Here is a 16761-nt window from a genome sequence, read left to right on the forward strand (position 1 = left end):
TTCCATTTCTCACAGGTCTTCGTTAAAGATCTAAGACTTTTTTTCATGCACTCTATCAATATATTTGTCAGATTTTGGTCTGTGATTGGTTAAAATCTGTGTCAATGAGCACTTCTAAGAAGGTGGATAATTCATCCTCCTGACAGGTGTGGCATATCAAGTTGCTGATTAACAGCATCATTACTACACAGTTGTGTCTTTGGATGGTCACTGTAAAAGGAAGCTCTAAAATGTGCAGTTTGATCACAAAACACAATGCCACAGATGGAGTGTGCAATAATAATAATAAAAAATTATATTATTATTATTATTATTATTATTATTATTATTATTATTAATATTATTATTTAATAATAATAACAACTATTTTATCTATAATATAGTATAGTATAGTATATAGTATAGTATAATGACAACAATTTCAAGGTTTGAAACTTCTTTTACAGGTCACCAAATCACTGTGGGTGGCAGATGGAAGTTAGAGACACAAAAATGGTTCCTCTGGAATATCTAAGCAGGCATTAAAACATATCCATTTTGCTTACAGACAAAATTGTCTTTATTGTTGCAAAAAAAAAAAAAGAAAAAAAGATCTGCAGGTTTTTAAAATCATTCTGCACTTGTGTATTGCTGTTAAATGATAACTTTGATATGATAACTAACTTTGACGGCCATAGAAGCAGATCCTGTGTTCACAAAGATTTTAATCTCTGCAAGTTGATGTTTATGTTGGAGTAAAAGGAATAGAAAGCAGCGTAAAACACTAAAACACAACAGTATGCTCAAAAAATGGTCAGTAATAATGTCAAACTAAATCTACAGTTTGGTCAGGACAGAAAGTGTGTAGCTTGTGTGTGCAGCTGTGTGAGTATGTGCATGTCGAGCAGTGTCAGAGAACATCACAGTGACAGAGGAAACACAGCAGCAACTCCACATCTCTGCAACACAGAGAGGAAAGTGAGACAGGCAGGCCAAGGTTTACAGGCTGATGGCAGAAGCAGAAAAAAATGGGAAGGGGAGGAACACAGAGGGAGGCGGGCAACAACACACACATCTGGAAACAATTGAGGAGAGAGGAAGAGAGACAGAGACACTGAGAGAGAGAGAGAGAGAGAGAGAGAGAGACGCATTTTTGTTAACAAAAGGAAAGAAGATAGGGGGTACAACCTTCCAGATGGAAAATTACATACATTCAATATAAAGTTCAGAATCTTGGAGGAGGACAAGTTAGCTGGGGAGAGCAGGCGGACACAATCTACTAGTGAGGAACAATACAGAGGAAGAAAAGAAAGGGAAAAGCCTGGCCTGTTCAAGGACCAATCCAAAGGAGAAACGAAAAGGAAAACTAAGATTAAAACCAGAGCTGAAGGAGCCGAAGTTCCCGAGAGAAGTGTGACAAAGACAAGATCTGAGAGAACCCAAACTCATCTTCAGGTAAAGTCTTGAGCTACAGATGTAAATACACAGATATTAAATCTGGACAGCAGAAACTCTACTTTGATAAAGTACCATGTGCAAAAGCATGTTTAAATGACCAGGCTGCATATTTCACCCTGTGTTAATGTTGCTGTTTAGTTTAGATGCATCAGGATGGAACTATATTTCCACTGTGCAAAGCATCTGAAGATCTCATCAGACAGACTGTTGAGAGCCAGATCCAAAACATGAGTCAAATACAGCGACGGATGAAGAACCTGGAAGCCATACGTAGTAAAAGTACAGATATGAGAAAATGACTTTGGTAGAAGTGAAAGTCACCTATTAGAATGTTACTTGAGTAAAAGTCTTGAAGTATCTGATATTTACTCTTCCTAAGCATCAAAAGTCATTTTAAGATGTTAAATCTAACTATGAAAATACAAGTAAATGCTGGTAATTAAAAAAACAGTAAGAATTTTTAGGAATACTAAGTAAGGGGCAACCTGGGGGCCACAAGCCAAAATAGATTGGAAAGTGTGAAAACACTTTCACTCTAATACATATAGTGGAGTAATAGTATACATTATACTAAGGAAGTGAAGTGAAGTAAAAATGAAAGTGACAGAAAAGTAAAAACTCAAGTCAAGTACAGATACTGCCAAAAAATACTAAAGTACTGTAACAAAGTGTTATTATTTTGTTACATTACAGCAGTGATCAAAAGAGTAGTGCTGGTGGGATTTTAAAAAATAGCCACGGGCTGCTGGGGGGGAGTATGTTTCTACCATAGGCTCTGGAAAGGGGACGTTTTCCTGGAAGCTGTGCCCCTGAATCTTTAAAACCTGCTTACGTGTAGCCGACGTCGACCACTAAACATTTCATGCCCCAAAGTACTACTAACATTTAACATAGCACATCTCATCAAACACTGTGATGTGTGAGGGTTGCTGTTGTTAATGACTGTATTGTACTTGTACAGCGCTTTTCTAGTCTTATTAACCAGTCAAAGCGCTTTCACACTTCATGTCACATTCACCCATTCACACACACATTCATACACTGGTGGCAGAGGCTACTGTTCAAGGTGCCACCTGCAACTTGGTAACTATTCATATGCACTCACACTCTAATGGCGTGGCATCATGAGCAATTTGGGGTTTAGTATCATGTCCAAAAGTACTTCAACATGTGCCTGGAGCAGCCAAAGACTGAACCACCAACAACCCAAGTATGACCTGCTCTACCAATGAGCCACAGCTGCCCCAGCTGGTAGAAACCTACACTAACATGACAAGAACAAAAATCAAAGTTCCCCCATATTTAAGTCTTTCAAACCTGGTGCGACATCACTCCTCTTGTGCTGCTTTTAGATACTGTACTCAGTTATTTAAACCTTTGAACCCTGAGATACTTGGTGGAATTTCTTTCAAAAACATGCAAACTTGGTAAGAACTTAGTAGTAACTTAGTAAGAAACGATCAACAAAGTGCAAGAAATCAGTAGATTTAGAAAACTATTTTTCAAAAATTTGGAAAAAATGTCTGTGGAAAAAAGATAAAAGATAGGGAAAATGGTCATAATTACAAATTTTAAATAATGTTTCAAAATCATTATCTATTCCAGGTCATTTCCCTGTTTCTTTGTCACCCCCCTATATTCTTCCCATGTTTTTGAAAGAAATACAGACAGTTCATACAGTGAATACATCCCTACAGTTCATATGCATCATACATGACCACAGCACCTTTGAAACAGTCTGTAAGCTCGGAGCTCTCCTGTGAGTCACAGGTCTGCTGTGGTCATGGGAAATGCCTTCTGCAGTATAATTAGGTCTACTGAGGAGAGGAGGGAGCTTCCTTCCTGTCAGCAGTTTGACTTCCTGTGTCAGACCGTGTGGTCAGTGTGAGTACCACCACCCTGCTCACAAACACACCAACACAAAGGTGACTGCGTGCTGATGCTGTGAAACTAACTACGAATGGCCTCTGAAAACATCAGGAAACAGCCCTGCAGAAGTGATAGTTTTAACTCTTTTAAATTGGCTTGATTTTTTTTTCAGAATTACGAGAAGACGCCGACAAGCAGCTTAACAAGAAATTGACCAAAAGTATACAAGACATTGGTTAAGCATTATAAAAATTACATAAATACAAGATTTTTAAAAAATGCGTTTTTTTTGTAATATCATTTTAAAAATATAATGAACAGAATTTTAAATACCGTTTTCCCTCGTTTTTGATCAAATCTGTTCTTTTTTTAAAAAAATCTAATCCATTAACAGTCACCTTTAACTAATGTTCTTGCAGTTGACTGAATAATTCTTGCCAAGTTCCTCATTATATTTTTTCCCGTATTTTTTATCGAGAAATCAAACCATTTTTCTCAGGTTTTACAGGTTTAAATGCTAGTCAGTGTGTCTGAATGCAGCACAAGAAAACTGACCTTGATCCAGGGTTAGGGTTAAATACTCATCACATGAGCACACACTGTGAGAGTTAGATGCTGCAATTATTCCTCCTTCTATAGTGACCTCCTACCAACATGATTCCACTGGTAGATGTGGGGTCTAAAACCACAATCTTCATTCTGTGCAAAAAGAACAGGAAACTAAACTTCAGAACGTTGTGTCATGGCAACAAAGTCAAACATGTGACCACCAGAATGTATCATTCCACCACCGTACAGCACGGACCCACACACTGTGGAAACACAAACACTGGTGTGTCCAGACTATTTTAATTGGTCACACACACACACACACACACACACACACGAATGTCAGAATAGCATTAATTAGCCCTTCCTGCCTCTTATCTACTTTAATAACTATAATTATAGTATATTACAATTTCATACAGACCTGTGTTTAACATTTTTACCGAAAACACCGACCAATCACAACTCAACACAGTGGCACCATAAATGGCTTCAATACTTTATTTTTACTTTATTTCCACACTCCACAAAAAGAAACTGTATCTTCAAAATTAGGCTACATAATTCAGTTTTCAAAATACAGTCAAAGTATGAAGTAATGACAAAATTTAAATAGATGAGCCTGTGTGGGCAATATTTTGTATTAGGAAAAATGGGGAAAACTTGAAAGCTACAATACATTTCTGAATACAATGTGCTACAGTGAAATACCAAAAAAGCTTGTAGCTGCCTTTCATAACACAGCACAAGATAGATTTATTAATGACAACTGTCCTGGACATAATCAAAACAGCATTTACAATGTGAAGTGATCACTAAAGTATTAAAATAATGTCAATTTTGGTTAAAACTTAAGTCTAGCAGTCCCCACATATTATTTAATGCAGTCTCCAAATGGGGCCACTGAAAATCAGGGTTTGGGTTACATGTCACCTTCACCCATTCACACATTGTTAAGGACTGTATTAAGGACTGTACTTGTATAGCACTTTTCTAGTCTTTTTGACAATTCTTAAAAGCGCTCTTACACTTCACGTCACATTCACCCATTCACACACACATTCACACACTGGTGGCCGATGCTACCCATGTGTGAATGTGCCACCTGCTGCTCAGTAACCATTCACACACATGCACACTCCGACGATGCAGCATCGGGAGCAACTTGAGGTTCAGTGGTTAAGCAAGTTAGTTAACAGCTACTGGCCGTTCACGTTGTGCCCTGCGGGCACGAGAAAGAGGCTGCGGCGTCTTCTGTCAGTATACGTCATGTCAACAATGCAGTCAGGATGTTATTATCCAAGGATGTTATTATCCAAGTATGATAGTGTAGTATGTGACTTTATTATGTCTATGACTGCCTTAAACTTGAATGTTATAAGCAAGTTTAATAAAAGTAATTTGCTTATCACTGATCGTTTTGGACCATTAAATATTAAGTTTGAGAACCTGGTTTAGGATAATGGTTTGGCCAATCAGATTTTAGGGGTGTCCACTTACTGGACATGCCCCTGAACACAGAGATGAGAGGGTTTTGTTTGTGTTCCAACTGTAAAGCTGTAAGGAGACAAATCTGTGAGTTTGAGCCTCACAAAAGAAATTGAAAAACATTTTAATACACATTCTCCACATTTTCCCTCACACGCCAACTCTCTCACCAAAGAAACCCCGAACGCACCACAACAGAGTTATAAAAGAGACATATATCCCTCAGTATGCTGTTTAACCACAGAAAGCCTCATGAAGGCACAAACACACAGTCAGCAGGCAGAGTGTGAGGTGTCATGCAGCTTTGTTTAAACATGGTTCTCTCCTGATCTTTTCTGTCCTCTGCAGGATGTCGGTGTCCCGGAGGTGTCTGTGCTGTGTCAAATATTTGATGTTTGTCTTTAACCTCATCTTCTGGGTCAGTATCTGCTCAGTCCCAGGCTGCTGTTGTATGTCTTTACTCTGTCACACTTTCCAAAGAAATCTTCAGTGTTTCTGAGATAAAACAGTTGTGCAGAGTGAGACTCACTGCATGCTTTGGAAATGATTTAATGCTGAGTTCCACACATGCCGAGTCAATCATTTACGTCTGTCACAATGTCTCACTCTCCACTAGAAACCATTTTCAGGACCCTGCTTTGTTACTAATAGTGCATTTTGTTTCATTCTATTTCCTGTAAAGCTGGGAGGATGTGGTTTGTTCGGTGTTGGAGTCTGGCTGTCCTTCACGCAGGCAGAGTTTTCCTCTCTTCCTCTGTCCTTCCCATCCCTCTCAGCGGCCAATCTGCTGCTGGTGGCCGGTGGTATTACCATGGTGACGGGCTTCCTGGGTTGTCTCGGAGCACTGAAAGAGCAGCGCTGCCTGTTGTTCATGGTGAGAGGTCCACATCACAGAGAGGCTGGGGGGATTTTGGGGAGAATTTCTTTATGATAGCCAACAGTAATGAGGGAGAGCTTTTCTTCTATAATCATTTTTAAGTAGAGCTTATTTAATAACTGACAGCAAAACACAAGTTTTGAAGTATGGAAGTATGAAATGTGAGGTGGAGGGGTTAAAATATTAAGCCAATTTCATCACCTTACTACAACTTAAATTTTGTTTTAGTTCAATTAACACATAAATTTGAGTTAAAATTTCATACAATACTAAGTTGACGTAATTTTTATTATCTCAGCACAGTTTTTTCTAGAATTTTCTTCTGTAATCTTGTATTTCATGATGCGGTGGTGATAGGTCCCCTGCATGAGATCTGCAGAGAGATAACATACATAATGTCAGTGTCTAACTTGTCTTCTCTGCTGTGCAGTTCTTTGTGATCCTTTTGCTCCTGGTGCTGACAGAGGTGACTCTGATGGTGGTCATACACGTCTTCCATGACAAGGTGAGCTCACCAGCTACCAGCACAATGCACACCGCATTTTTTTTAACTCTTTACTCTTTAACTGACCATACCATACCAACTTGCAACAGTCTAATAAAATAAAAAATGAAGAGAATGAAATTAGAATGAGAATAAAATACGCCAAAGCATGATAAATCAATCAGTAGCTAATCATTAGTGAATGATTAGGTAATTTAGAAAACAGCTAACAGAGAAAGCTAACTACAATTTCAAGGTCAGTTCTTCAGTAACCACCCATCAAATGTCATAGAGTAGCTAATGAGTTGTTAATTTTGAAATGAGTGAGACAACTAATGAGCAACTTATTATAACTTGATGCTCAGTTCTTATTGAATAATCAGTAGCTAGTGTGTGATATTGCATTGGGAGTTACTCAAGAACCATTAACTAGTTAATCGCTCATTAGTTGCTCATTAGTTGCTCATTAGTTCCTTGGTAACTGCTTTTTTACTGTTGACCTTGTTGTAAAGTGTTACCCTCATGGATTGCCCATCCTAGCTGGGAGCCCCAGAGATCCTGCAAAGTAAGAGCAAGTATAGCTCATGGATGGATGGAACATTTAAATAAATGAGTGTCTTTCTTTCTTTCTTTCTTTCTTTCCTTCTTTCTTTCTTTCTTTCTTTCTTTCTTTCTTTCTTTCTTTCCTTCTTTCTGTTTTTGTCAGCTGGATTCCAAAGCACAGGGTGAATTAAAGGAAGGGATGAAGATTTATAATTCAGAACCTGGACTGAAAAAATCCTGGGACAATGTCCAGAAAATGGTGAGCACAGCAAGCAATGTATGTCGTCTTACGCATATAGGACAGGCTGTGTTCAGTAAAATTAATGATGTCTCTGCAGCTGGAAGTTGTAACAGTCATTCCACCTCTAATGCTGTAGTTGCCAACTTTTTTTTATTATGTTTTAGTTTATCACTTTATTTTTTTTCAGAGAGATGGAAAAACAACAACACAAAAACAAGCACAAATACATGTAATTGTCCAAAAGTTTTTTTTCCACTGTGTCTTAGATCATCCATTTCCTCTATTTGCTATCAAAAACACTTCCTCCCATTCTGAGCTGGCAGGTCGTGTTTTTTCCATGGTATAAATCTCTCATAATTTCTAATCAGTTTTCTGTAGTTCAGGGGGTTCAGTCTTTTCCAGTTCCTTGTTATTGCTTGTTTGTTTGTGATCAATAATGTCTTGGTCTAATATCTACCATAGTCCATAACATAATCATTTACATTTCCAAGCTACATAACTTTGCAATCCTTAGGTATTTGCATATTCCAGAATTTCTTTAATACTGGGTTATGCAGCAATGGAGTAGCTGTGCACATGCACGCACGCGCACACACACACACACACACACACACACACACACACAAATGTCAGGATAGCATTAATTTTCCCTTTCGTCCTCTAATTTACTTTAATTACTATCATTACATCCAAAGACATGCAGGTCAGGTTTATTGGTGACTCTAAATTGCCCTTAGGTTTGACTGTGAGCATGAAAGGTTGTCTGTCTATATGTGTCGGCCCTGCGATAGCCTGGCGACCTGTCCAGAGTGTAACCCGCCTTCTGCCCGATGACAACTGGGATTGGCTCCCCTGCAACCCTTGTGAGGACAAGCAGTTACGGAAAATGAAGGAATGAATACGATCATTACAGTATCTTGCAGTTTCCAACAGACCTTTGTTGAACATTTTTACCAAAAAGACCGACCAATCACAACTCAACACAGCTTTATATAATGTTATATAAAGCTTCAATACTTATTATTTAATTACTTAAATCCTCAAAAAGAAAATGTTTCTTTAAAAGAAGTCCACATGGAAAGTGTCATTGTATTCATACAAAAGTTCATGACAGATAACCTCATCAAAAAATCATGTTTGTCCTCCCACTCCTTGTGCATCTAATGACTCTCACTAATCTACCACAGCTACAGGAAAACAACCAATCATAGCAGCCCTTAGTCATGCCAATCTCTACTGATCAATTGCAGTTAAATTGTCAAACTTGGCAGCACTTATCAAATAGGAACCCAAATTCTGTTACTGTATAGTCTATTTCTCTCCTCAAATGATTTTAATGAAAATTTTAATGATTTTTTAGCTGTAAAATAAAAATGTTTGCTCTGGCTTGTGGCTGGTGCTCAGATTTCCAACATGGCCTCCAGGTCACAAATGTTCTCATCTTACAGCTTGTGTCGGTGTCGGTGTCGGTGGTGGGGGAAGTACCGGGATTGTAAAAAAAAAAGTGATGTCAGTGTGTCCCTGAGTTGTTTCTTCACTCTGGGCAGTCAGTAGTGACTGTTTAGGTGTTGTTTACTCTAATTTTACTGTCTCTTTTTCCAGTTCAAGTGCTGTGGAGTAACAAATAAAACAGACTGGTATGATGTGCTGAATGGGACGCTGCCGTCGTCCTGCTGCTCTGTGGGGATGGACCAGTGTGTGGACGGATGGAGCGAGGTGGGTTTGCTGCTCAGTTAGAGGCGAGGCTTTAGAGTCAACCAACATGTTGTTTTTATTTTGCCCGATTCTCAGATGAAATTTAAATGTGTTCCAGATGTGATGCTGAGTCTGAATACTTTTAACAAATGAGTCAGTAAAACTAAGCCACAAGGACTCATAGCAGTAAGTGCACACTGCCTCCAGTGTTTGTGGCCAAGTTGCTCTGCTGACTCCACTGAGGATTATCTTTCAGTTACCAGTAGGTCCTGCTGCAAAGCAAGGCTGGGGTAATTATTTACAGCTGAAGTGTATGTCCAGTTGAGGCTTTATGTGTACTGAAGTGTATTTTGAAAAGACACAATGCATGTAAGAGGCATAAATTGACACAATCATACGTACACATGGGACTCTTATCAACACCTATGATATTTGCATGTAACATTACTTGCTATCATATATTGCATTTATTAATTTTATGTCTATCATGTATTATTTTATTGTTACCATTATTGCTGTGCATCTCTCCCCGTCTAGTCATTACTGTCATTTAATTGTTATTTACAACATCTTTTGCACATCTGTCTGAAAGAGAGGATGGTGAGGGCAACAAAGGAGAAGTCAAGTGTGAAAGACAGACTTCAGACAAAAAAGAGCATGTAGTCACTCCTTAATAGTTGGGCAATGCTTTTTTAGTTTTTTTTTTGTAAAAGCAAATCTCACAGGTAATCTGTGAATTATTGTTTACTTCCATTGTGCAACAGCCTTTATTGATGATACATCCTTGATTACAATGGTTCTGATCAAAACTGATGCAAACTCAGGATTGTTCGTTCAGTAGCACCAAGGTTCCAAGAATCCTGAATGGAACCAGTTTAAAAACCAGAGCTGATTTGGTGATAAAAGCAGCATGGCTGACAAGTCAACAGATTCAGTTTTCAAAAGACAAGTGACTGAGGCCACGTTTAGACGAGCACAGCCCTACTAAATATGGAGAAGTCTTTCCTTTGTGTTTGAAAATAATAATAACATTGTGAAAATGACCATTGTGTACACAAATCCGCAAAAATAACAAAGTATGCATGCCAGGCCAGTCGTTGGCAGTGTAACTTTGTAATGACACACTATAGAAGAAGACCACGCGCCTGCATGAAGTGTAGCTGGGACATCACTGTTTGCACTGGATCTATACATTGCCAGTTTACACAGCGTAATCAAAAGATTATACTCTGGAACAAGTTTGCATTTTCAGAACCCGAAAATGCCGTGGTTGTGTGAACAAAAAAATCAAACTGCAACACAAATGTAACATTTCATTCAAGACCCATTGCCATGTAAACAGCCCCTAAGTGAATCTCAGAGGAGCCTCAGGCCTGTTACATAGATCTTCTTGATTGGTTTGACTTTGAGCGTTCAATACTTCTATGAATATTTAACTGTCAGCTGCCACCGTGTTGTTGTTGGTTTTGCAGAGGAGCAGATGGATTTTTTTATTTTTTCAAAGGTGAACACAGGACTACTCAGTGTAATTATTAACTTGAACAAGGAGCAAGTCTCTATAAGTAACTTTAATGCGGCCCTGATTTAGACCAGAAGCTGCCTGAGGAGTAGTAAAAAGAATCAACACTAAAGCATGCCAGGAAATGACTGGTAGCTCAATTCAGTTCAATTTTATTTATATAGCCTCAAAGCTTAATTTGCCTTAGGGTGCTTTACAATCCTTGCAACATATGTCACCCTCTGTTTTAAAAAATCAAATCAAATGGCAGAAACCTCAGAAGGGGCAACTGCGGAAAGATCCCTTTTTCAGGACGGGCAGACATGCAATAGATGTCATTTTTACACAACATATCTACATAATAAAATTACAGTAATCCACATGCGAAAATGACACATGGAGAGAGAGAGAGATAGAGAGAGACAGAAAGAGAGAGAGGGAGAGAGAGAGAGCTTAGATCTGTGCAGCCATGTCAGTCAGAGCTGTGCAATGTGCAGATAAAGGGAACACTTTGGAAACTGGTTACTGAGAAGTTAAAGTAGTGTACACACAGAGCTGTGGAAAAGTCGAGCAGAATGAAACATTCCTTACATTCTTCGTGTGTGAGAATCAGATCTCATCTGGAAGACATTCAGATTCAGAGAACCAGGCAGTTAAAAAAAATGTTGGATGCAGCATTTAGGTCAAACCTCTTAGGGACTATTTAGACCAACTGGCAGCAAATGGGGTTTTATTTTTATTGTTATTATTAAGACTTTACTTTCATGCATTGCCCCCACAGCTTTAAGAATGATACAGATTCATTCTGGATCAGCTTTTCTCTGATAATGTTGGGGAATCCTTTTACTGCTTACTGCCTTACTGTAGGTCTTTCTTTTTCAAACGTCAGTGTGACCCAAGGGTCTGTTGTTGACGGAGCTCAGCAATCAGCTTGAGCACAGTGTCAGTGATGATAAGAAGAATGATGGCCAAAACGAACATGATGAAACATAATGAAAGCTGTAATACTAAACAGAAGTTATCATCTACACAGCTTCTGAGACGCTCTACCTCAGCACAGACAGTGAGGTGTTTTTATTGGTCTGATAACTCTGAGCATTATCATGCAAATCATAAACTGGGACGGTAACATACAAAGTCCCACACTGAGGCTTAATTGCTGTCTAAAATAAGTTAGAATCATTTCTTCCTGTCACTTATAGCTCGTCTTTACTGATGTTATTCTCCTACATGTGATTGTTTCCGTGTGAGCTGCCTCCTCTCTAACTCTGTTTGTGTGTGTGTGTGTTTCCTCTGCAGCCGTGTTATCAGAAGGCCAGGCAGTGGCTGCTGGATAACATCCCCTCAGTCCTGGTGTTCGGAGTGTGTATTGGTGTTGTGCAGGTAGTTTTCTTCAGTGTTTTTTTGCTGTTATGCTGTCAGTTGAAACATTCTGTATTTCTTTGGGCTCATAAAGCCTCAAACTCCAGAAGATTATAAAAAACAAAAACACAAAAAGACACTTTTTCTTTGAGGGTGGTGTGTGCTGAATATTCTATTTAAAAGGAGTAAAGCACTTCACTGATTATTAAAAACACTATACACATCACAGTGTGAGCAGCAGGACAGCAGAGATGCACTTCTGAATTTATTTTAAAAATATCATGTACTTTAACATACAGTAATATGCATGAATCCCTGAAATACAACATATTGCTACAAGTTGAAAATACCCTTTAGCCCTTTTTAGAATCAGAATCAGAATCAGAATCAGAAGGGCTGCTACTAAGTCCTTTTTTTAAGCCTCATTTGTATTTTTAAACAGAGCAAAATGACATATGCCATCTTACTGCCTCAATGTGTGAGTTTAAATAGTATCCAGCATCACGGAATCAAAAGAGGCATGAAGGATATGACACTGAATATGACACCGTCAGCCTCTCGTGTGATTTTAAAAATATGCATTGGCAGGGCTTCATAAACAATAACAATGGCATTAACATGGCAGTAGTAATCATTTATCGTCTCAAGGCAAGTGTCCATTACAGATTTGCACAAACCTTAAGTAATATTTTACAAAATTATTTCCAATCCAAGGCCACATAGGCGTGTTATGGAGCTGTAATGGAAAGGCAAGTGTTAGGTGTTGGTGTTTTTGTAGGACCCAAGAGCAGGCTCGAGCACAGATGAGTTATGAAGATAGTTCTGTGTTGGGGAACTATCTTGGGCAAGTGAATACAGTTCCATGTTGGGGAAGAGTGCTGGGGGAATTGAGAGGAGGCAGGGACAGGTTTGGGAAAAGCAGTGTGAGGAAATACAGATGGAGATGTGGAGATGGCATGGAAGCAGAAGCTGGAGATCTGTAGCACAAGATAAAATCGGCAAAAAACAGGCTCAAAAGCACAGGGAAAAAATACTCTGTTAACAAACTGCAGCGCGGCCGAGACATAACAACCACAGAGTCTGATGAAACAATGATGTCCATGGGTTTTTATACTGCTTGCTGATGAGATGATTGAAGACAGGAGTGTAGGTAGAATCAGGAGCCAGGTGAAGGAAAGCCACACCCAAAGCACTCAGACACACAGGGGAGGTGGAAACATAAGGGAGACAGGAAAGGAACATAAGGAAAACCTGGAGTCACGACCGGAGTCATGACACATGGGAGCGGCCATGTGTGAGGGATTTCTGGGAGCTGATAGTCCACGGTTTCACAGAGGAATTGTGGATTCAAAACTTCCGTATGATCCTCTCAGCTTTTGAAGAGTTATGTGATGTAATAACAGCTCTTGTAGCTCCTGCTGCATCATGAGGGAGCCAGTTCCATACTGCCAAATACGGCTTCGTTAAAGTGCCTGAAATACTAGCTCATGCGAGTACAAACACTTTTTTCAATATTGGGAGTTATTAATATGGACATGATTCTATTAGGCGTATTTTCTATTTACATTTTCAGTTTGCACAATTTGGGGATTAATGGAAACCCGCCTTCTGTTATTTGGTTGTGATCTCGTCCTTTGCTCATTTCAAATGGACATTTCAGGCTGCTGCTCTTATTCTTTGAGTTGGTCGCTAGCTGCTTTATAAATTTCTGGTGGTGGTGGTCTTGTCCTGCTAGTTTGCTGTTTATACTTACACTGTTTTGGCGCTGTTACTACCTCCCATGTTGGCTTAAAGGTGAGACCACTCTGTCCTCCCATCCTGCAATCATACCTTATAAACATAATGCCGCAATATTCCCGTCTTGAACAGGCAGTGTAAAAGTGGATAAATATCTCCAACACTTTAATCTAAGTCAACCACATTTCTTTCAACTTGAAAAGTAAAAATTTGGAAAAAACAGTGTTTCAAACAGGATCAAACTTACGTGGATTTTATCTGTTTTATCATGTGTTTTTAGTCTCTGGCAGGTTGTAATAGTATTTGATCTCTTGTCTTGTCAGATCTTGGCCCTGGTGTTCTCCATGCTGATGTACTGTCAGATTCTGTGTGCTGAGAAACATTTGGACTGACTACAGACCAGCTGCTCTCTGGCTCCTGATAGGAAGGCCTCTCACAAACTCCTCTGGAATCTTTAACACCTAACACCTGATCATAACTTTCAAAGACTGCAGACTCCAGACCTGAAATGGGTACTTTTTAAATGCCCTGGGGCACTGGGTTAAAAGTTTCCCTTAAGATTGCCCCATTGGCACAGGTGGGACAGGAAACACACTGAGGAGGCTGGTTGTCTGCATACCAGCCGTATAAATGTTATTTTAAAATTCCATTTATCATTCCATATTTTACAGTATTTTGTCTCCAGAGTTGCTTATTCTAGAATTTTTGTCACAGAACATAATAGTGAAATTTGTTCATATTTTTTTCACAAAACAACAAGAGATGCATTGTGTTACTCAGTAGAACTGAAAGAAGAATGTAACTGTTGTCACCTATCATAATTTCATTATTTGGATTTCATTCTCCATTATTGGTCGACACGGTGGTGCAGAGGTTTGCAGTTCCAACCCACTGTCCGGATAGGGCCCTTCTGTGAGGAGTTTCAGTTCATTCTCACTCTGAACTTGTCAGATACATCCGCTCTGTCAGTGCTCTTGGCATATTAGCGTCTAATCAGAAAGCGACAGGATGACATCAGATGAGAACGTGCTTGGACAGAACCAGCGTTTTTGTTTTTATACACTGTTGGTCGGCCAGATGGCACCTGGCACATCCCCATGCAACTCACACAGGTGGCGTCACTTGAGAATGCATGATGAAACTGGTCGCATGCACAAGAAACGCTGAGGAACAGCATCAGACAATAACAATACCGCAAACAACATAATATATGGTGCGGGTGGGGAAGCTGATGGGTCCCAAAACAACCAACTTTCATGCAGGAATCTGGAGTTTATTTCCTGTGTGGATGTGAGATGTTTTTTACACCTCCCTGTGTGCCTCTTTTGCCTAATCCTAAATGTCGGTGACTGTGTTGCCTAATTCTAACCATGGTGACGGTCCGCGTTGATTGCCATGTGCTGTTGTGTAAACATAAGGACCGTGCTGCTTCATCCCACTATGTGCATTTATTGACATCATGGTAACAGCATCCTGGAGCATAAACAGCTGATGCAGATGGATACCTAAAATACCATAAGTAGACATGAAAGGTCACTGACAGAGCTGGATAAGAACTTGTTTGGTGTTAATGTGATTGAGGTGAATGAATTTAGGAGCTGACTCTGAATTACTGCAATCACCACAGGTTGTCCGGTTAGAACATGATGGCTTAATGACAAGATGAAAGAATCCACACTCTCTCTCTCTCTCTTATGACCACTCATTTATTGTAGAAATGGGTGTACATGTGTGTGTGGCGACATGCTTCTCTCTCCGTCTCAGACCGACAAAAGCCCACGAAGCTGCAGAACTGATACTAACTAACTAATGAAGATTGACAGGTAAAGGAGGATCGTGATTGGTGCAAAAGTTGATCGATCCTGGCAACGTCTGTTTGCGTGAAGTACGCATGACAAGTGGATGGCCTTTTGCACAGTTAACGTGTTCTCCCTGTGTCAGCGTGGGTTTTCTGCGGTTTTCCCAAAGTTATAACACATGAAGGTTTAATGGTGACTGTAGGTGTGAATGTGACCATGATTGGTTGTCTGTCTTTAAAGCCTCTTTCCCACTGTCCAAAATACTTGCTAACACCTGCTAACATTTGGCTTTTTAACGCAACGGGAAAGGTTACAATTAGCATTCACACCTGAGTAAAATGACTCTGCATTAGTCACAGGTTTTTATCGCCACTGGCTCTGACCGGCACTGATGGAACACAACACCCAGATGAACACACTGATTTTGGCTCCTTAACCTGCGAGATGCAATGATGAGCCACCACTGATTACCCTCCATCTCCACCTAAACAGCATTAAAACATCCATCAAAAGGAGTCTGCAACAAGTTTGAAAGAAAGACTAAAAAAGTTACAGATATATAAGGAGAAATAAACACTGTAAAGTTGTCAAAGGCCTCCATCCTCCATCCAGCCGTGTACACAGCTCTGCCTTACTGGTAATGGGAAGGCGGTCTATGGCCTATTTTTAGTGGGTTTACCCATGTTTGAAAAATGCATACACGCATTATAAATTGCCCATGGGTTTGAATATAAGTGTGAATGGTTCTCTGTCAGCTAGGATAGGCTCCAGCCCTTACAACCCTGCACAGGATAAATGTTACAGATAATGAAATAATACATTCAGCATGACAAGAAAAGAAGACTCTTAAACGGATACTTTGTCAAATTTCAACCAGCTATAACCTGCTGGTTCCATTGTGTGTTCAGTCAGGTTCTATAATGTTGCAAAACCTTTTCGACAAGTAGAACCACTTTACAAAAATACATAAAAACAGATTAAAACAAAGGTTTTTTTTACATAGCACTTAGTTCACTTTGTTAATAACTTCAAGCCTTGTATATGATTCTTATACTATACGAACCCTTGGAACATACAGTTCAGTGACTTCACAGCTTCACAGTGCTCTTATTTTAATCTGTTTTGATGTAATCACATCAATATCGTAAAATATTCCTCTAATTAAACATTGTCATTCTTTAC

The 16761-nt window shown here is 39.4% G+C and overlaps 1 protein-coding gene across 1 annotated transcript; it reads left to right on the forward strand.

The window, feature by feature from the left end:
* The first annotated feature begins 141 nt into the window (after positions 1–141).
* Positions 142–16760, forward strand: tspan4b (tetraspanin 4b). Its single transcript, XM_042505075.2, has 8 exons — positions 142–1434; positions 5692–5761; positions 6026–6217; positions 6651–6725; positions 7411–7506; positions 9091–9204; positions 11981–12064; positions 14104–16760. Exons 2-8 carry the CDS (start codon positions 5693–5695, stop codon positions 14170–14172), a joined length of 699 nt encoding a protein of 232 aa, XP_042361009.1. The 5' UTR covers positions 142–1434; position 5692; the 3' UTR covers positions 14173–16760.
* The last annotated feature ends 1 nt before the right edge of the window (position 16761 follows it).

This window comes from Plectropomus leopardus, chromosome 18, assembly GCF_026936395.1.
Source record: "Plectropomus leopardus strain MGB_pleo_1.0 chromosome 18, ASM2693639v1, whole genome shotgun sequence".
NCBI lineage: Eukaryota > Metazoa > Chordata > Actinopteri > Perciformes > Serranidae > Plectropomus > Plectropomus leopardus.

What these genes read in the sequence shown, in the direction of transcription:
- tspan4b (XM_042505075.2), top strand. Translation starts at nt 5,693, where the DNA reads ATGTCGGTGTCCCGGAGGTGTCTGTGCTGTGTCAAATATTTGATGTTT. An exon ending in GGGACAATGTCCAGAAAATG is followed by an intron (nt 7,507 to 9,090) that starts GTGAGCACAGCA and finishes CTCTTTTTCCAG; the next exon opens with TTCAAGTGCTGTGGAGTAAC. An exon ending in TGTGTATTGGTGTTGTGCAG is followed by an intron (nt 12,065 to 14,103) that starts GTAGTTTTCTTC and finishes TTGTCTTGTCAG; the next exon opens with ATCTTGGCCCTGGTGTTCTC.